This window comes from Pavona decussata, unplaced genomic scaffold (genome assembly GCF_977016875.1).
Source record: "Pavona decussata unplaced genomic scaffold, jaPavDecu1.1 SCAFFOLD_131, whole genome shotgun sequence".
NCBI lineage: Eukaryota > Metazoa > Cnidaria > Anthozoa > Scleractinia > Agariciidae > Pavona > Pavona decussata.
This window is the reverse complement of record NW_028145545.1, coordinates 1321323-1343551: the sequence shown is the minus strand read 5'-3', so window position 1 is coordinate 1343551 and position 22229 is coordinate 1321323. Positions and strand designations below refer to the sequence as shown.

The 22229-nt window shown below is 39.5% G+C and overlaps 1 protein-coding gene and 1 pseudogene across 3 annotated transcripts in view; one reads left to right on the top strand and one right to left on the bottom strand.

The window, feature by feature from the left end:
* The window catches only part of LOC146468422 (A disintegrin and metalloproteinase with thrombospondin motifs 6-like), a 54873-nt gene that overhangs the window by 17516 nt on the left and 15128 nt on the right, over window positions 1–22229 (top strand). For all 3 annotated transcript variants that reach the window (XM_085124602.1, XM_085124601.1, XM_085124603.1), the window contains 11 exons: window positions 706–772; window positions 1511–1595; window positions 2347–2468; window positions 3144–3261; window positions 4679–4771; window positions 6092–6252; window positions 13606–13750; window positions 15420–15546; window positions 16448–16664; window positions 19195–19357; window positions 21001–21120. In XM_085124602.1, the coding sequence (XP_084980728.1) occupies window positions 706–772; window positions 1511–1595; window positions 2347–2468; window positions 3144–3261; window positions 4679–4771; window positions 6092–6252; window positions 13606–13750; window positions 15420–15546; window positions 16448–16664; window positions 19195–19357; window positions 21001–21120 (1418 nt within the window). The remainder of the gene's footprint in view (window positions 1–705; window positions 773–1510; window positions 1596–2346; window positions 2469–3143; window positions 3262–4678; window positions 4772–6091; window positions 6253–13605; window positions 13751–15419; window positions 15547–16447; window positions 16665–19194; window positions 19358–21000; window positions 21121–22229) is intronic.
* Window positions 9375–11424, bottom strand: LOC146468423 (uncharacterized protein KIAA1958-like; annotated as a pseudogene).

The following is a 22229-nucleotide window of genomic DNA, read 5'->3' as shown; positions in this document are numbered from 1 at the left end:
ATTATTAATGAGTTTGAGAACTAAATTTCCCTACCCGCAGAGTCCCATTTTCCTTTTTGTTTTAACAATTATCCTGCGAAATCAACACATCGATAACAAAGCACAATTTTAAAGCAGAGAAACTCTGCTGCAGACGATCTTTATTTTGCCATTGTTCTCCCTGTCACATGTAATTACGTATGTCGCAGGATATCTGTTGACTAAGGACAACAAATATTCAGTGCACCACGAACATTACCAGTGTTACAATGTGTTGAATAATAACCCAAGTTATATGATGAAACAGTGAATAAAACTTGATCTTTCAGAGAAGTGATATAATACCTCAATTCATCGCAATGAAGTGGTGTGATATAACTTAACAGATTACATTGGCAAAATAGCTGCCATCTAAAGTTCAACTGAATTTACAGGAAGAAGGCCACAAATTGTGAGGTCTGAAATTTCCGTACACGTCCAAGTGTCAACCAATCCAAGGAAGATGCAAAGAAAAACAAACAAACAAACAAACAACAAACACAAATTACCTTCCACACTCAATTCGGAAAACCACTGTAATATATTTTAATATGATTAACAATACTAATCATATTAGATGCTAATGCTAAGCATTTACTTAGCGGATTTTTGCGTTGTAAAAAAAAAACTGTTGTACCTAGACCATTAGGAACGGCTGTTTCAATTTCATTGGTTTTCTTTTCCCAGGCCTTCAAACGGAGGAAAGACCTGCGTGGGATCAAATATCGGGCAATGGAGAATTTGCAATTTTATGGTATAAAATACGTTTATGACTATGACTATGACTATGACTATAACTGTGACTATGACTATGACTACGGCTATGACTATGGCTATGACTATGGCTATGACTATGACTATGGCTATGACTATAGCTATGACTATAGCTATGACTATGGCTATGACTATGACTATGACTATGACTATGACTATGACTATAGCTATGACTATAGCTATGACTATGGCTATGACTATGGCTATGACTATGACTATGACTATGACTATGGCTATGACTATGACTATGGCTATGACTATGGCTATGACTATGACTATGACTATGACTATGACTATGACCATGACTATGACTATGACTATAGCTATGACTATGGCTATGACTATGGCTATCACTATGGCTATCACTATGGCTATGACTATGGCTATGACTATAGCTATGACTGACTATGACTATGACTATGACTATGGCTATGACTATGACTAATGACTATGACTATGACTATGACTATGACTATGACTATGACTATGACTATGAGTAAGGCTATGACTATGGCTATGACTATGACTGTGACTATGACTATGACTATGACCATGACTATGATTACGTATGAAACTGCAGCTGCAACCGGAAGTAGAATTATAAACGTAACTTAAAAACTGTAATGCTTATGATCTCGTTTTTTTTTCATGTATTCAGAGTTTTGTTAATGTTACTATTATTCCAGTATTTCCCTTTTTTTCTTTTTGTTTGTTCAAGCCTTGCACCAACGTGACCCTTTCGTACAGGGAGAAGCGGTGTTTGGAGGTATTGGCAAACTCTGTGCCGTATTACATTAATAATGGTGAGGTTCCTTTTTAACTGAATCTCGAAACTTAATCAGACACTTTAGAAAAAGACTTAATTTTATAAAATTTTGCTCTTTACTGTTGGATTGACACGTGTACACAAATGAAACTCGACAAAGAATTCGATGATTATCGTTAAAGACTTCTTACAATGTTTCTTGGACTCTTTTTCAATCTACAACAATCTTTATTCGTGCCCAGAAATTAAACAGTGTTACATTAATACAAGAAAGAAAAATTACTAAAGAAGAGGGTACAGCCACTTAGAAATAGCAAGCTAATCGAGCTAAGTGGCTGGGCCAAGCGGAAAAATTTTTTTTCTGCATGAGCGTGTAATAACAAGTGTCCAGATTGTTAGTTACGAGAAGTGCATGATTTATTAACCTAGCTTAGGCTGATATTATTCGATGTTTGAACAAAGAGGAATTTTTGGTGAAGAAACGATTACCTTTCTATACTCCTCTACAAAAAATAGAGGCGTAAAATGCCCTGTAACAGAAAATAGATTCACTTAATTAAACACAGCGGGAGGATACAATGTTTTCGTTAAAGTTAATGTCACAGAAACTAGAAACAGCGTCCATTTTCTGCAACGTAAAAATTGGTTGCGCGAGGGATTGGTAATTACGGATAACGCAAGCGCAACTTGTAACGCAAAATTTGTTGCGCGGCAAGTTTTGTCCCCATTGCTCGGCTTTTATTCAAATTCATGTCTTCTTTTTCAAACTTTCTACGCTGTACACCAAGCCCCATGTTCCCTCTTCTGTCGGCTTGGTAATACGGTGAGGGGCTTTGGAACTGTGGCAGACGGAAATCGAGCAAAGGCTGCTAGTCATATCTACGATGTATGCATTGGTGGAGGAAATAAGGTAAGATAAATTCAGTGGCATTTTGAGCAGATGCCTTTTTATTGCTTACCTTTTAGTAAAAAATTATTCTTTTTCAAGTAGATCTTATAACCCATGCTTTTCTTCAATTGCGCGTTCACTTGTTTTATTAAAGGAAATTTTGTTTGCTAAGACACAATTAACAGTTCCGTTTGGATTCAACGCTCTAAAGAAACACCTACTCACTTGCGCACGTGGCAATTGCGATTTGAACTAACATGAGTTTTAGATGTTCTCCATATTGTTTACGTTTACATTCTTAACATTTTCAGTCCTACCGTTCGTCCATCCATACGTTTCCAGTCAATTTTGATTAAGTGCTAAAATTTCTGTATACTTAAATATCTGTATGTGAATTTCTTGTGTAAATAAAGTGTACCCATCCATCCGTCCGTCCGTTCGTCCGTCCGTCCGTTCCTCCCTCCATCCATCCATCCATCCATCCATCCATCCATCCATCCATCCATCCATCCATCCATCCATCCATCCATCCATCCACCGTTCATTGTATTGTAAACTTTATTTATACACGGTAAAAACATCAGTACAAAGATAATTATAATTATGTAAAATACTGTTTTACATGTTTGCCGCGTGGGAGTCAAACTACAGAACGCGAATGTGTAGGCTGTGATCCATTTGTTGTGTCATATTTAGGCTGTAGGGTGTGATCACGTGCTTTATTCAGGAAAAGTGGTTGACCGATGTGGTAAATGTGGAGGAAAAGCAGATACTTGCAGAGATGAAGTGGAAAGATTTACAGATAAGATAGCGAGTAAGTCCATTAAATATTAAATAAGTGAGAGGTCATCGGAACGCTTCGTAAAAAGGGTAACATAATCAGCATCATTTCACCATAAACTTTATATAGACCTGAAATTTGAAGTTATTCAACAAGATAATGTCTTGGAGTTAAATGTTACACTGGAACAATATTAGATTTTAAAAATATGTATATAGTAGATATTATAATTCTTCACAGAAGTTCAGGCTTCAGGAGTTATCATCGTTTATTGCGGCAATACTGTTTCGTATGAAGTTATAGGACCACACGCATCAAGCAATTTCAACGACTGATATTCAAAATACAAACTGGCAGTAAAATATGGGTGATTGCTATGGGGATGCGTTACATTCAAGAGAGTATCTAGGTAACAGATGCATCGATGATAACCCCTGAAGCCTGAACTTCTGTGAAGAATTATAATACAATGCTCTTCAATTAAACGAATTGAGCGCTCTACGAAACACATTCTACCCAGAATGCAAATATATATTAGATATGTATATATTAAATTGCTCACTATACACTATATGAAAAAGAAACACCCTGTTTGATCTTAGTCTTAACATATCTAGACCGGAATTTTTTTCGTCTTCTGTGGCCGGTGGATAACGATGTCACTTGAAGTGTAAATAGTACGTCCAAAGATGTAACCTTTAGTGCCCGTAACGAGGAGTCATGACGTCACATTACGTCGTAATTACATTATTATTGCCAATGGCGGGTATATTGGGTTGTTGGATTACCTCAAACTTCAGGAAAGCGCCAAAATTGAATAAAAAGTGACCAAATCCGCTAAAAGAACACTAATATGAACTAAAAGGATAAAAGTTGCTGTAAGAAACACGGATCGTCAAAAAGTGGTTGCCATGGTCCGCAACGAGAAGTGATGACGTCCAAATGGCGGTCATCGTGGACCGTCAAATATTGGTTGCCACGGTAACGTCAGAATCAATGAACACTTGCCGACTTCATCAAATTCATCGCAGATACATTTCTAAAAACTGTCACCAAGTTTCGTCGCATTTGCGCCGATATTGAAAAGGTTGTTCAGGTTCAAAGTCGCTTGTGGGCAGAATCCGTCCCCACTCCCGGCCTAAATCGGGTGAAATCCTTGACGTGTTGAAGAGGACCTAATATCACCAGAATGGCAATTCCAGTTTCATGGCTAGGTATCAAAAGAATATGAAGACCATAAGTCGTCATATGTGGTTTGAGAAGCCTGAATTTTTTTCAGACTTTCTTTTGGCAACTGCTGAAGTTGAGTACTAACTGCGAGGATCTTAAGTTCAAAATATGTTACATATATTCATATTTCTGCTTATATAATATTGCATTACCGGGACTAATTTAACCTGAATTTAACCGTGGTGTAATCTTAGTAACCTACTGAAATACTTATTTACAGATGTTAAAGATGCAGCTCTAGTGAAAGAACTACCACCTGGCACAATTTTTGCCTATTTCAGAAAAAGGGTTGGAAATACTTATAACGTTATAGGTAAGTATTTGAGACGATTGAACTCAGCAACCATATAAACTGAATAAGTATTAATCTACTAGCGTTCTACTACGAATACTGGTCTCTTATTGGCTACGCTACTCACTGTCTATTCTGTTTGTAGATTGTGAGTAGAGTGAGTAGCGCGTGGCTTGACCTATTTATATCATTATTCAATAAAACGTGAACCTGTCTTGTTACTATGTTTTGAACGACTACTAGATTTATACTAAATAATTAGTTTTTTCTCTCTTGATTGCTATGCGTGATAGTTGATTCGAGCTTTGCCCTCATCGATTATCACGCGCTAGAAGTAACGAGCTTATAATCTAATTGTTAAATAGAAAATTTAATCTCAATTTTTTACGTGCAAGTGTAATTATTCAGATACATAGCACGAAGCTAGTTTAGAACCTCTAATTTCGTTAGCCTGTATATCAGCAGTTATATCCTATGAGGGCTAGGGTTCACTGTTTCTGTTCTTGGTGCTTTCCTGCGCTAATGTTTTCTCAGCCAATCCTTTTTAGCCGCTCAAGGAACTTCGCTGTGTTCCTAATAGGCCATTTTCATGATGACGTCATTTTACTACAACTACCAGAATTCATTTCGTTTTTCTTTTCAAATTTAAGTTTTGTAATCCCAGTGGATAACAAAGAACACTAGCTCTAATTAGCATGAGAAAACAAAAACCAGAAGGATTCTGATAGTTGTAGTAAAGTGACGCCATAGTGAAAATGTCCTATTATCTTGTTTAGGGCTATTTTGTATGCTATAGTATGTAGCTAGTTTAGTATGCTTAGATGCTTTTGTAGAGACAATGAATGCACAGTACTTGTGCTGCTGAGCTCTTTTGCTTAGCTTTTCTCACATCCGGCAGTTCATACGTCACTTGTGACAAACAAGCTTCCTGATTTAACCACCAGTCGCGATCAGAAAAGAAAACAGTTTCTTGTACACATCTAACACCAGTACACACATCATTCCGTACTTTTATGCAAGCTTGTGGTCCTGCTTGTTGCCTAAGTATAATCAGGCTCAATTGTCTGTGATTATTAGATTGCCATGGTGACTGTTTTCTTGAAAAATTTCCACGACTTGAATTTAACTCCAGCAACTATCTAAGTATGACGAGTACATTAACCTAATAAGATAATACTTCCAATGTAAAGTACTGCAAATCTAAATATCTGGCTTGTTATTGCAGATTTCCCAGTTTAAGATGAGGCAAATTGCATAACTTGACGTGAAGTTCTTCAAAAGGAGAACGGAGGATTTGAAGGAAAAAAAATCTGAAATGAGTTTATTTTTTCTCTCGTTTAGGCATTCAAGATGTTTATGGAAAATACCTTATCGATGTTCCCAACGTTTATAGTAAAGTAATAAAGTATGCTGGAGCGAAAATAATTTACACGCACAAAAAGAGGAAGTATGAAGATATATTGCAGATAGAAGGACCAACCACGGAGACGCTGAGAGTTGTGGTATGCTTCTTTAAAGAATTATCCTGCTTTTTTTAAGATTTTTAACGATATGGTAAAATAAAACTTTTTAGACAGTTCGATAATATGAACTAATAAATACACGCTTTTGGCTCAGTCTAGCGAAAAATGTTTATTACCTCATCGAGTCTCCACGAGTCTCCTGTAGCTCAGTGGTAGAGCATTCGAACTAGTAATCGGAAGGTCTTAGGTTCGACTCCTGATAGGAGCACTCGCATTTCCTTTTACCAAGTATGCCTGTGTCGCTCATTGAACAATACACCATTCTCATTCATTCACCGGGCTTAAAATATACCATCGCATTTATTCCTTTGAGCATATACCACACAGTGACATTCCAATCCCAACAGTATGCAGGATGTTTGTCCCATGAACCTAGTTTAGTTGCCTTAGCTCCCACAAGTTTACTGTAGCTCAGAGTGGTAGTGGTCGGATTCAGAGTAGTCAGAGTATAGTGTGGTCAATGGTAAAAGATCCTTACTAGTAATTATGGAATCCTCGATTATAATGCTGAACTCTTTTACTGGAAACTTCCACTTCTCTAATCCTGCTCGTAATAAGAACCCAGTTTGCATGCTCGTAACGCAATATAAGACACTACATCTCTCCCTTCCTCTAAGAATGAGAAGGGTAAATGCCACTACGAAAATTTCACTATGAACAAAAACAAGAACAAAACTCAACATATCGTTTCCTTAGACTATCTGTCCAAATAATGTCAAAGTTGCATAGACCTTGAAAATGTTCAGGAAATGTTCAAGTTACGTAGTCCTTGAAATGTTCAGGCACCCTTCTTGTTCTTTCCGATCTGCAAAGTGCAGGTGGTGCTTCTGGTTCATCCTCAACTGCTTCATCTGCTTCATGATATCCTTCAGCTACATCAGCTGCTTCAGCTGTCTCAATGCTGGGTGTAAATATTTCTTCCTCGTCACTTGGAATGAGTTGTACTGGTATGCTGGAAGGCAGCTTTTTGAAGAATGACGCATTTCTGGTTACAGTGCGTTCTTCGTTTTGGGCCGTAATCATGCTTCCTTTCTTGTCTTTTATCTCAAGTGGCTCAAGTTTAAATGGTGTGGACATCTTGTTCTGCTTGGGCTGTTTTAGCAATACTTTGTCACCAACACTTAGGTCTGTGTTTTTGGCATGGCTGCATCTATCCGCATATTCTTTCATCTCTGTCTTTCTCTTGGCATCGGTTTGTCTAACCTCTTGAGGTGCCAGATCGTGTTGTATCTGAGGTAGTGTGGACTTGAGTTTTCGTCCATTCAGCAATTCAGATGGAGACTTTCCTGTGGTGCTGTGGGGGGTTGCCCTGTACTGTCGAAGAAAGGTGAACAGCTCTTGCCTCCAGTTTTTGCCTTCTATGACTGCTGTCCTAATTGCCTTCTCTAGTGTTCTCATCAGTCTCTGTGCCTCCCCATTTGCTCAAGGCTACATAGGAGTTATTCTGCGATGAGTGAAACCAAGTTGAGTGCCAAACGTTTGGAAATCTTCGCTGTTGAAAGGTGGACCATTGTCCGTTCATAATACGTTGGGAATTCCTTGTCTAGCAAAGATACTGTCAAGGTGTGGAATTACTGCTTTTGCTGATGTTGACCTCAGGATCTCAACTTCTGGATATCTGCTGAAGTCATCAGTCACGACTAACAAGTAGTCTCCATTTGGAAAAGGACCACAGAAATCCATGGATAGCTCTTGCCACGGACCTTGTGGTAGTGGGGACATTTGTAGAGGCTCAGAAACCGGCTTTGTATCATGGTTTGCAGCTTGACATGGTAGACACTCTCTCACCATTTCTTCTACCATTTTATCTATCCCTGGAAACCAGGCTGAATCTCGCAGAAAACGCTTCGTCTTGACGATGCCTTGATGTCCACTGTCGGCTAACATAATCACTCGCTGTCGTAGTCTTCCAGGAACTACTATGCAGGTTCCTCTCAGAATTACACCATTTGATACTGACAGCTCCTGTTTGATCTGTCGGTACTTACCGACATCCTTTCCGACTTCGTGCCACTTTTGAGTTGTTATCACCCTTGCCAGGTTCTGCAATGTTTTATCTGTTGCTGTCGCATCTTTGATCTCTTGAAGGGTAACGGCAGATGGCATAGCATTAGTGATCACAAAGTTGACATAGGCATCAACTCTCGATAAATGACGGGGGGTCTGTGACTGCTTGGGATCAGGATGGCGACTCATGTAATCGGCTGGGTTGTCTTCTCCTGGCTTGTAAACAACTGCAGTTTCATATGGCTGTAGGCGCAGCTGTAGTCTTTCAAGTCTTGCAGTTGCCTTGCAGGTGGGGTTGTTGAAAATTGTTTCTAATGGCTTGTGATCTGTGATGACGCGAAAAGATGATCCATACAGGTACAGTACAGATGAAAGTGGTCAACTCCCCAGATCACTACCAGGGCCTCTCGTTCGGTTTGACTGTAACGGCTTTCGCAATCAGTGAGTGAGCGACTTGCATAAGCTATAATGTTCATTCCTCCATCTGCTGTTAATTGTGTGAGAATTGCTCCCAGTCCAACAGGGCTGGCATCAACGATCAGCTCTGTTTCCAACGAGGGGTTGAAGTAGTTCATGACTTCTGGAGTTGCCATGCGAGCCTTCAGACAAACAAATGCATGTTGTTCTTCTGGGCCCCACACCCATTTGGCATTTTTGTGTGTGACTTGACGGATTGGAGCGGAAATGGATGCAAAGTCCTTGATGAAGCGTGCAAGGTACTGAGCCAAACCAAGAAAACTGCGTGCCTCAGTTGCATTCTTTGGAGGAGTGGCATTGATGAGGGATGAAATTTTCTTATCGTCTGCACTGATGTCGTCTGCAGAGAAGTGACGGCCAAAGAAGTCAATGGATGATTGGTTGAACAGACACTTGTCAGGGTTTGCAGTTTGATTGTTTTCTCTCATTCTCTGAAGAACAGCTCGTAGAGCCTTGTCATGATCAACTTGGTTCTTGCCAAACACTATTATGTCGTCGGATATGTCTCTTGCACCTTCGACTCCCTCTAATACCTCTTCTATAGACTTCTGAAATATTTTTTAGCTGCTGAGTTGACTCCAAAGTTGAGTCACTTGTATCGAAATAAACCAATAGATTTATAGGTTATTTCACGGTTGGTGAGCGCGTACGATTTTTATTCACAAGTTGTGTAAAACGAACGAACGAGCGCAGCGAGTGAGTTTGTTTTACACAACGAGTGAATAAAAATCGTACAAGCGAACTAACCGTGAAATAACTTATTTATTATATACATACCGAGATTCATAAGCGAACGGAACTCAAAGATAAACATATCTTTATTTTCTTTCAAAGGAAAACAACGCGCGGTCAAGCCGCCTCACAGTTCGAGAGTTGCACTGAAATGGCTTCCTTGTAAAATACTTCACATCCAAATTATCAAGCAAAAATGCCGTTAAAAGGCAGAACTAGTTAAAACAAAATAAGGCGTCCTGAGAATATGTCGAAATAGTTCTACGCAAGTTCAAAATTTGAAATACAGAAGTGAAAACCCGGGCCTTCATTTTTTGTTGTTTATCAGAACCCGCATGCTTGAATTGACAAACACTAGTCAGAATCCGAATCAAGAGGTTTGATTCTTTTATAAGTTTTGCTAGGGTTTTCCTCTCGCACTGAAAGAGTGGGCGATTGATTTAAAGTGTTTATTATCCACACTAATATGTCCTCCGCTTATAACAGCTCCTGAAAAAAGAGAAAGGGGCTGCTGTGTTGCTTGCTTGCTTTGCTGAGAAAACGTTGGACGAAATGTTGGATAAGTGAGTTCGTCAAACTCGTGCTTTCTTTTCTCCGGAATAGAAGAGCCAGACTGTGGAGCCATTTCTCCCGAACTCAGTCCAGTGAGAATGTGAGACATGTTCAACTGTTGTTTCTGTGAGACGGTAGAGTAGCTAGTGATACTTTGAACGTTTTTGTGTCCTGACAGTTGCATAATATCAGTTGGCGGCACGTCGTTGTTGACTAAAGTTTGAATCATAGTTTTTCTGCCGCTGTGGTTTTTGAAGTTTGGCCCGAGTCCGGCTTTCTGGGCCATTGTTTTCATTAAAGTATTAAGCTTATTTACACCGACTTAACCTTTTTTGAACCAAGGTTTGCCGGAGCCAGATTTCACATTGTTTACTGCCAAGTAAAATGGTGCATCGTCGGTTTTCATTTCCGCGGGTCGCTTTTCAGCGTAGACTTTGTAGGCCTTTACTGGACATTTATCGTTGTTCGGCACAGCAAACATTTTCGGTGCAATGGCTCTTACATTCCGAGGATCGCTTCCTGAACGAGTTTTGGTTTCTCTTTCATTGAATTCGAGGTACTCCTGCCCTGTGGAAGTTTGACAAAGTTTTACGTCTCCCCAACACATTTCTCTGTGCTCCTTGCAGCCTCGTAACCCGAAATGGATTGTGTTGTTGAACCACACAGTGTTTAAAAGCGCTTCTGCCGTGGAACTTCCCAAGAGATCCTTTTCATACAGAACTTGAATATCTTCCTCACTTAAAGCAGCAGAAGCATTAGGCTTGTTGCCCTTGCCTTTCCGTTTTAAACCCCTTTGCTTTGACTGAAGCGCTTTCCGAGTTTGCTCGAACTGGACGTCTTTCATAAGGCAAAGTCCATAGTTTTTTTTCTTCAAATGGCGCTCAAAGCTAGCAAAGAATGCCCTTAAGGAATTAGGCTCGTATTCCTCGTTGTCTTCTTTTTTGCGAACCGTTATAAGGAACTCGCTGAGAAACTTGTTCAGCTCTTGAGGAGTCAATTCGTCCATTTGTCTCGTCTCGCCTTTCAAAACAAGAAATTCGTGGAACAGAGCAACATCGTGTTTGGTGTTTTTCTTTGTGTTTTCATTTTCCTGTCGGTCTATGAATTCTTCTACTGATGAATCTAGGCTCTGAAAACGGTTAGTCTGATTTGAAGCCATCTTTCTAAAGAAAAATGCGCCTAGGCTCTTAGAAATGCGCTATTTGTCAGTCAAGAGGAGCGGCGAGCGAGCGACACGGTCTTTTTCACTAGTGAAAATAATGATATATCCAATCAGAGTGTCGATACGTCGTTTTTCACTAGTGAAAACAATCGTATGGCCAATCAGCTGGCTTCTCTAGCGCGAAGAGACAATTTTTATCTCGATGCTTTTTGGCGCGTAAATCTCGGTATGCATATAATAAAGCAGTTTATTGTGAAAATACGCTTAGCTTTCGTGAGACCAGCAAGCTAGGCTCACCAGCTAGTTTACAGGTATTTCACACTATGTGCGTGGCAAAAGTAGTGATGCCTCGAGAATTTTCTTCCAGCTCAAGTTGGTGATAGCCTTGGTTTAAGTCTATCTTGCTGAAGACAGTGGATCCATTCAGATCAACGATTAGGTCTTCTACAGTAGGTACTGGGTGTCGTTCCCGTTCTATAGCCTGATTGGCCGCTCCTATATCGACGCATATGCGTATTCCTGTCTTCTTTGGAACTACCACTATCGGGGACACCCAAGGAGTCGGTCCTTCAGCTCGTTCTATTATGTCAAGTTCCTCTAGATTCTTGAGCTCAGCCTCGACTTGTTCACGAACGTGAAATGGTAGTCTATGGAACTTCTGAGCAAGTTGTCTTGCACTACTATTGACATGTAATTTCGCAGCTTTATCTTTCATCTTCCCCAGCCCCTCAAAGCAATCTTTGTATTACCCCACGATGTCATCCACCTGGGGTGCTGATACACTGTTTACTATGCGCAGCCGTCCGAGATCAGTTGCCGTCTCGTAGCCTATCAGGTTTCCGTCCTGTCCGTCAACGACACAGAATTGTGCGACCTTGAATTTGTTGGTTACTCCCGACTTGATGTTGGCTTCGAACGTTCCAACGACTGGTAAAGGCTCGGAAGATCTGTAGCCATAGATCTTCTTTAAAGTAGGTGAAATGTGAATATTCTCCATCTGATTGAAAGTATACGTGTCAATAACATTCACTCCGGCTCCTGAGTCGATTAGACATTTCACTGTCTTTTCTCCAATGATAACTTCAGTTAGTGGTTGTGCCTTGTCACGCACGGAGTGGAGAGTGATACGGTAGGTGTATTCTTCATCAGTGGACTCATCACTATCTTCTCACCCACTGTGTTGACTTTCTTGCCAGTTAATCTACTTCTGCACACCGTAGCGAAATGACCCTTTTTGTATCAGTGCTTGCACGTTTGTTTCAGGACTGGACAAGGTCGCTCTTTATGAGGATAGTGTTCGCCACATCTGTAGCATTTCTTGTTTTCGGACGTTCGCTTTTCTGTCTGGACTGGCGATACTTTGGCTAACTTTTCGTGCTCCTCGATACCTTTCGCTTGCTTGTCAGACATTTCTAGACCCCGGCCATAGGCAAGTAAGTCTTTGAGATTTATATCTTCTCGTAGAGCTCTTCTCCGTAGTCGTGAAGATGAACAAGAGACAACTATGTGTGATTTGATTTCTTCGTCTTCATTGGCAAACTCACAGGTTTGAGCCAGGCGTCTGAGCCGTGTGCAGTAGGAATCTAGCAATTCACCAGGATTCTGGGTAGCATTTCTGAACATGTAAATTTCGCACGTCTTGTTTACTTTGGGCTGGAAGTAAGCATTCAAAGCGGTTACGGCTTGTCGTATTCTTTCTCTTCGCCCTGGTCTGGAAGTGTTTCGAAAATGTCGGCGACTTCCTCACCAGCGGAGTACAGTAGCAGCGCTCTCTTACGTGTCAGATCTTTCACCTCATGAGCAGCGAGATACATTTCAAAACGCTTCAACCATTTTTTCCAACGCGGACCGACTGAAGCGTCGTCTTCATGTACGGAGAATGGAGGAAATGGAGGTAAAATATTCGCCATTTCGCTTCGGCAGTTGTGTAATCGTTTGGTGTAATCTTTTGATGCAATTTTCCGGGGAATCCTCCGTGGCGAGTGTATATTGTCGTTCAACTGAGCCGAGAAGTCTAAATTTTCACCTCAAAACAGTTTCAAAATAGCGGCCAGCGCACGTGGTGGTGAGAAGAGTGTTGTTTTTTCCATTGTTTATCCGATGTATTTGTTTCGACTGAAATGACTGTAAATTGAGTTGTAGTTGTAGATGAGCTCGTTTGAGATATCCTCGTCGCCAGTTATGGAATCCTCGATTATAATTCTGAACTCTTTTAATGGAAACTTCCACTTTTCTAATCTTGCTCGTAATAACAACCCAGTGCGCATGCTCGTAACGCAATATAAGACACTACAGTAATAGGAAGGTCTTAGGTTCTACTCCTCATAGGAGAACTCGGGTTTCCTTTTCCCCACTATGTCTGTGTCACTCACTGAATAATACGTTTCTTATTCTGTTTTCAGTTTCTTCGAGTTTCGGAAGAAACACAAGGCGTAGACTATCTGGTGAGAACACCTGTTCAACGTGGCCGTAGATCTGTTCAAGATCTTTCTTACCAGTGGGTTGTTAAGAGCGACTGGACAGGCTGCTCAGCAACTTGCGCTGGAGGTACAGTCCTAAAAAAACTGGGGGGGGGGGGGGGGGGATGTGAGGAAAGCACCGCTGGTAACTTTATTTAGACACGGTAAATCCTTCAGCAAATATTAGACATACATTCAGAGATAAAAGATAAAAGATAACCAAAATCATACCTAACTAAACTAACTAACCTACACTACTGTTAACCACATACTAAAAGCTGCTTTACAAGGATGCCGTGTTAAAACTCATTCAAAACTGTGGTGACGTAGATTAAATTTAAAATCATGTAAAGATGTTGCTGCACGAAGGTCACTAGATAGGCTGTTCCACAACCCGGCTCCACTATAAGAGAAACTCTTCTTTAAATAATTGGTGGGGGGCTGCGAAAGAGCCAATTTATTTTCAGCATTCCTTAATCGATATGATGTTACGTCGTTTCGAGAAACAAATTTAGAACTCAGATATTCAAGGGTCATTCCATGTAAAGATTTGTACATCATAATAGCAGCTGATTCCAATCTTTGGTATTTTAGTTTACGCCAACCCAGTGCCCGGAACAATTCATCGAAGCTAGAGTCATAATTGGCACACATTAAAATACGGGCTGCACGATTTTGGAGCTTCTGAAGCTTTTCAGACAGACCACTGCCACAGTTGCCCCAAACAACACTACAGTAATTAAAATGTGGTTGAACTAGGGCGTCATATACATTAATTAATATGTTAAAAGGTATAGCATAGCACAGCACAGCACAGCACAGAATAGAATAGAATGCCTTATAACATGGGAATCTCCCATAATAATTTTTTGGGGCGCAAAATAAATAGATACTTAAAAAAAAGACAAATTAAAATTATTTTAAACTGCGTAAGATACATAACAATCGAGTGATAATCGCCCCAAAAAAATTGATATAAAAATGATAGGATTAGATAGTCATGATGAGCAGAGGGAACATCCCATGAAGTCATCCGCCAGTAAACGTATATCACATTTACAAATCTTGTTGCGTTCGAGGAACGAGAACGCTTCCTAATTTCGTTCGGTCTCTGTGTACAGCCAGGAAATTATGAGATTTCCTCGTGTCAAGACTGCAGATTGGACCTCGTTGTCACGCACCTCATTTTTGTGACCGTATGCTACGTCATTCTTGTTTTTAAAAGTATTTAAAGTTTTTGCGGATCTCCCCATAACTTAGGCCTAAGATAACGCAAAGAATGTTTACCGTATGTTACAGTATTTTGATGTGTTTTGATAAGACAAGAATAAGTGGAATAGCTGTTAAATTTCTCTTTTTAAGAAATTTGGGACGCCAATTCTGCAAACTATCGCTGACACATGACAATTTAAGAGCCGTCTCGTACTCCAGTAACTCCTAAAACCTTTTATGACGGATTTCTTGTCATCGTTGTATGAACTGATTCCTATTTCGGAAGAGGGTCAATCGAACGCACCCTAAAGTTAAGTATTTAAGGTAACCGCGTGCGCTCTATACTTCTTCATCACACCTCAGGCTGAATAGGGATAACTGGTTTAACCATCGGTCTTCGAATTTTTTGTATTTACTTTTAAAATGTTAGATATTTTACTTTTAATAAATGACGATGTTTGATAGTCAACCAAACCCAAGGGTACCGCGACAAGTGTTAACCTTAAGAATGCTCAACAGTCTACACACGTGACATTTTCTTTCAGGTTTAAAGACTCGTAATGTACGTTGCGTCGTAACCAAAGACAGCTCCATTGTGTCTGACGAGGCTTGTGATGCTCTTACCAAGCCATCAAGTTCTGAGGAGTGCAACACCCAAGCCTGTGAACCTAAGTAGATTTTATTTATACATGCCAATTAATGTAATTATGTTTTACGTATTAATTTGGGTAATTTAACTATAATTTGAATGGCTTTGAGGAGGCCACGTTTGAATAATTAAGAATACTGAGAAATGTTTAGTAAGCCGATTCAGTATTGGCTATTAACGTAAAAATGTGATTCAAATAACACTGACGAATTAAGTTGACAAATGTACTTAGATTTAGAGTAAGTGATTAATGATCATTCTGGCTTGTGAAAGGTATCATAATTTGGGAGCACCGACGGTAACTTAAAGTATGTATTTTTTTTTTTTCGTTTTAGCTATTCCACTTTTACAAGTACATGAATTTTCTTGGAATGATACTTGCAATACTCACAGTTATGTTCATTCATAAATGTACATGAACCTCATGATCAAATGGCTTATGTGGTTTTAACGTTACGGTTCGTCAATATGTGTGAAAGCAATAGGTTCCGGTGGTCGTGTTTGTCTTATTCTTATTCTAAATTCCAAAGCCGCCAATATCGTCCCATTTTGCCGTTACCCGCTCTTTTGTAATAGCAAGGTTAACGGTGACTGCCAGAACTAACCACCGAGATCGTAAAAGAAGTTGTAAACTTTTGTTACATTATACTTGGGCAAAAACATTTAATACATTTAAACTGACTAACAAGATTAGTCGTAACCTTTTACCACGTTAACTCGCCTCCTTTATCTACAGTATAAGAACTGATTTAATCTTTCTGATCATGCCTGACCTTGAATGAGAGAGAGAGAGAGAGTGACGGCAAAATGCGCGGGCATTCTCTCACTACTCCAACATATTTTACCTGCATGCTGTCCCCGAGACCAATGAACGAGTTTTTCCTGCTTGCACGGCATCTAAGACTCTCCCTCTCCGAATTGCAGATGGTTCATCTCAAACTGGACACCGTGCTCCAAGACCTGCGGCCTGGGACGGCGAACGAGAGAGGTGATCTGCCGAAAGCAAGTGTCATCTGCGAAATATGTAAAGGTATCGGACTCAGCTTGTTCAGCAGGTAAACCAGCTAATGTTGCTGAGAGAGAAGACTGCTGCGCGTGGCCTTGTCCTAGCAAGTGGGTTGTTGCTTCAGACTGGACAACGGTAATGTAATAGATAAACAGACAAGAGAAAAATTGGTTTAAAACTTTTATAATTGTTAGTATGTTCTTAGAAGATGGCTTTTCGACAGGATCAGAAGGTTCAACTCTATCTAGACCCCAGTTGTTCAAAGCTCAATTAAGCTAATCCTGGGTTAACGTGAACTTTGATTCATGTATATTTGCTAACCCATAACGATTCGTCTAAAAGATTTTTGTCCTTAAGTCTTATCTCAGACTTTTCTTTACCATTAGCTTAAAATGAGCCTTTAAAATCATTTTTAATGCGCGAAATGAAAATCTCGGTTAACTTGTAATCGGTGGGTAAGCGTTAATCGGCTTTCGAACAACCCGGCCCGGACTGTTTTTAGTCTTCTACGATGTACCAGGGCCGGGTTGTTCGAATGGTGATTAACATTAATCTACGATTAAAAGTTAGTCAAGGTTTTCATCTCGCTCTTTAAAAGTAATTTCAAAGCCTAATTTCAAGCTAAAGGTACAGAAAAGTCTAAGTCAAACTGAGAGCCAAAAATCATTTTAAAGAATCTTTATTGATAAGTAATTAAACTCGAATCAAAGCTCACGTTAATCCAGGATTAGCTTAATCGGGCTTTGAACAACTGGGCCCAGATCCCGGTTCCTGGAAAGTCGATTAGCACTAACCTACGATTAAATCACCTTAATCGAGGGATAAAAATTGAATCCTTCAGTTTGACTAATCAAGAGATAAACATAGGGTTGACCATCCAAGTGAGGTCGATTGACCCGCTAATCGGGGAATAAAATTTGTCAAAACGAAAATAGGTGACAAATGCTCTTCGAGTTGCTTCAAGAAATGGAGGAAAGCAATATATATGCGTTATTGACCAAGCGTGAGGTCAAGATGGCTGGAGATTGCCCAAGTTCTTTTTTTGCGTTTCGTCGAGGTCCATAAAAACGCAAAAAAAAAAAAAAAAGAACGAGGCCAATATCCAGCCATCTTGACCGAACAAGCTTGGTCAATAAAGGATTTATTATATGGCTTTACCTTCAAGTTAAAACTACAACAACAAAACAAAACGGGACATGAAACTGCTCTACTCGGAAAGAAATTCTTCATAGCCGGCCAGTGCAAGATTTATTTTCAGTGCACTTTTGGATTAGCATGTAATCGTGGGAAACAAGGAATCCCAAATTATCTTAGGGCTCTAACTTTATAATGGCTTAAAGGGAGTATACAATTATTGAGAACGAAAAATTTAGATTTTCGCAAGAGCGGGAAGATTTGAATGGAATCCGGCAAACTCGCCATTTTCAGCCGATCGCGCGATGGCGTAAATAATAAACATTTTTACACAATTTTCGGCTTCCAATCATTAATTCTTGAATGAAACGATAGATTTTGAGATTATATGCAAACATAAGCCAAAAAAAGAGCGGGTAAATCAGAAAACTGGGCGAAACTTTGATAAGATTTTGTTGTCTACAACAAGCAAGACGCGGCTAAATTAAAATCGTGAGCTTCTTCGGCGAACTTGAAAAAAATACTTTTCTGAACTGCTCTAAACACTTAACGCAACTTCCACTACGCTATGATGTAAATGCAGTCATTGCAAACTCAGAGAACTTATCAATTTGGCACTCGACTTGAGACAATAAGTTTTACAAAATCAATTCTAAAACCTCAAACCTCTAAAATACTACACGCAGAGCAACTCACCGATTCAACTCACATTCATTGTAGCTGAAACAAAATTTTCACTACACCAGGACGATTCCATTCTCTTTCCTTTCCTTTAGGTAAATGTTAAGAGTTTACCGAACTTTTTAGTGAGCGTTTTCCCCCAAAACAACGAGAAAATCGAAGAAAAGTTTAATTGCATTGTTGTTGGGATTAAACTTTCGATGCCAAGGGGACGGGCAACGGGTAATCCCGAGCGAGCAAGATAGCTCCATCTTGCCCGCTCGGGTAGCCAATCACAGCGCAGGATTTGACTCATCTTGCCCGCTCGCGGAGCCAGCCATATAATAAATATTAAAAATAGTGCTCCTTAACGACTTTAATGATAGATAAGCTTGTTGTTCTTAAAAAAATGAACCAAGTTTTCGATAGAAAAACAAAAATGTCATCCGCGGTGACAGGTGATGTTAAAAGGCTCCCAAATACCTGCTAGTCAGTTTACCCTCGCCCTTTTGCCACAGTTTATTTTAGGGATTCTATCAAAAGGTTTTGAATGAAATAAAAGTTTTGCAGCAAATTGAAGTAAAAAGGAGAAGGAAGTTCACCTTAAAAGGTGAAATATTGCTTTTAAAGAGGTAATTCGTTGAAAAGACGATCTCCTTTTTTGTGCTAATTCTGTACACAATCGAAGAACTACGATGTAGATCGGAGCGGGGAACTTGGGGGGCATTGGCTGGGATATGTTAATCAAGTTCTTAAAAAAGTTCTATCCGTGAGATTTTAGATTCTAATTAATTGTATGTTACGTTGTGAAAATCCTTAGAGTAATCGAAGAATCATTATGTATTTATTTAATATTCCATTTCCCTTCAAGTGTTCAAAATCATGCAGACGTGGTGTTATGACACGGCAAGTGGAATGTCAACTAACAGACGGACAAGGAATAACAACAACGTTGCCAGATGCAGCGTGTGCTTCTCAGCTCAACAAGCCCTCATCTCAAATGCCGTGCAACGGGAACATAAAATGCGGTGGAGGTATTGCTATACGGGAAAAAACCGTACACTCTTCATTAGCGTTTCATTTTGTTAGTAAGATAGTCGATGGGTAAGTGGATCTGTTAGTTATAATTAGAGCGACGGTTTTCAATTGAGTGTCGTAAAACCAAGACCAAAGTAATTTCTCTGGTCAATTACAACAGCCGTAAACAACACAATCAGCCAATCAGAACTCGAAGCATGGTTTTGGTTTGGCTTTCCACTGGTTGAGAAAAAGGCGCGAACTTTGCCAACCAATCATAGAAACCAGTAAAGCAAAACCAAAGGAAACGCAGAATTACTTTCGTCACTCAACTGAAAACCGCTGTAGTTTGTCGTCTGGTCAGTTGATCAGTCGCTTACAATCTGTAAATTGAATGCGTTATTTTCGAGGGACGGTGCTGCAAAATCTTGAAACATGAACACTCCGAAAATGGTGCGCGTTGTTTTGAAGAAATTCGAAGTACTAGAATAAAACGGGTTTGGCAAGCCAGTTCAGACAAATGGAAGTCCCCTTAGTCAGACATCCAGCCAGTCGGCCAGTCAGTCAGTCAGTCAGTCAGTCAGTCAGTCAGTCAGTCAGTCAGTCAGTCAGTCAGTCAGTCAGTCAGTCAGTCAGTCAGTCAGGAGGTAGCCAATTAGTTGTTAAGCACTATGAATGCACTTTTTCAATTGATTATACATTAAGTTTGTTACTTTGTTTATTTGTTTGTTCTTCTTCACCCTTCGGTTACAGTCTATTCGATTACTACCAAATCGAATCCAGCCAACTTTTCCTACAATTCTGTTGCTTCTTCCATATCCATGGGAAATAGAATAATTAATGTTATTTCGCGTACAGACTGACTGTTGTAGTGGGAGGAGGGTGGGGGGATACACTAAAGTGCGCGACCTCGTTCCTTGTAAGGTATGGCACGCGAGTGGTTACCCGGTAAAGCATTGTGTAAGAAAGGAATCAGTACTAATTTATTTTCATAATTCAAATCACTAAAACGTTGTGATTTTCTCCACATAAATTTCCCTCTGTAGACAGACATTGGTCTACAACAGTGGTTTTCAATTTAAATTTCTATTATTTTTTTAGTACATACCAAAACGGTGGATAGCCAGCTGCAATAAACCGTCAAAATGACTTCTATTTTCAGTACTCCCATTGATAAAAGTGTTTTGTTTATAGATGCAAATGGGATCAGCCTGAATAAAATAAATAACATTATTTTAATATTCCTTTGTTTGCATTCAAATTATCCCTTCTCTTTTTGTTCATGGTAAAATATTTTCTTAATTTTTAAGCCTAAGAACGACGTAAGAAGGGCTTATTTGAACGAGAACAAAAGATGTTACACTGGTTGCCATTTTGGAATAAGCTCCTCAAGTCTCTTAAGACTCGCGCGCGAAATTCAAGTCATTGCCGTGATGTGAATAGCAAATACAATCCAAAGTGTAAGTAGCCAATCAATGCACCCCCTCCCCCCCCCCAAATAAAAAAAACAAAAACAAAAACAACGACAAAAAAAAAACAAAAACAAAACAAAAACAAAAAAACAAAAACGAAAGCAAAAACCTATCTACCGGTTTGGAATGTGCTAAAACTCATAGAAACACGAGTATGCTGATCACTTTTTATCTGATCCAATTAACAGTAGGTATAAATTCCGTCTGTGGTGCAGTGAATCCGTGCCTGAACGGTGGGATATGTAGCAACAACTCTCCCGGGAAACCATGCGTGTGCAGAGATGGTTTCACTGGTACTTCTTGTGAAGGTAAAGTTTTAAAACAGGCTCATAACTGTGTTCTAATAATATCTGAGCTATCACACTTAATCATAACGATATAATAACTTCTTTTAAAAATGTAATTATTCACTGGCAACATCGACTTTACAACCGATCGAGAGCATGAGCTTTTACGAGTGAGTGATTGGTCAGTACGCGCCATTGCATCAATGGGGAAATTGAGGAACCACAACAGCAACGTCAACCCCGTTTTTTGGTTGGGGCTGGTGGGGGACTTTCCCGTTCTGTCGTCTTCTTTGGGTCGGCCACTACCACTCAAAGGGAGGCAAATAATGGCAGTTTCGTCTCGTTTTATGGACGTCAGAAAGTCTGTTAAGTTATGCATGGCGTGGCTATGTTGTTGACGTGATTACATGGTCATTAGTCCAACATGCTCCAAAATCCCATATTTTCAGCTACGTGGGTGTCCAATTTGTTTCACAGTTTCAGATAATTACAGACTGAATTTCACCTCACCCATCACTCTTACAACAAAAACAGACTCAAACAATAAATGGCAGCTGAACAACTTGGCAAAGTTAGTCTACAATCCTGCTCGTATTTTAAGCAGTGTGCGGTTGCCCGTTTTCTTCATCATCATTCACATAATTACAGACTGGACTGCCCACAGCTTGCCTCACTTACTTACACTCTAAAACAAGTTATTTTAGTTGGTGAAATTTGACCACCAGTCCGTGTCAACGCACCTACTGCAGTAATACTTAACAATGGCTTTTTGTATCTTTAAGAGAGCACTTAAGGCGTTTTTCTATAATAATTATTATTAGTTTTCATTTTCTTGTAGCTTTTCTTTTGACATGAAATTGTTATTGTACCCGTCGCCGTGTTCTTACCTTCTTTTTGATTTCATCTCGTAAAATATTAACTGAGAAGACTTAATTAATATATTAAGCTTCATAGTTTCTTTTAGGTCTCCTCGCCATTGTTGCATCTATTTTTTTCTATTTTGTTTTGTTTACATTGTATTTGCGGTGTGGCAAAATAAATAAATAAATAAAAATAAATAAATGGCTTTTTGTAAAACTGAAAAAAAACAAACAAAAACAAATGAAAAGTGAATGATTTTTTTTTTAATT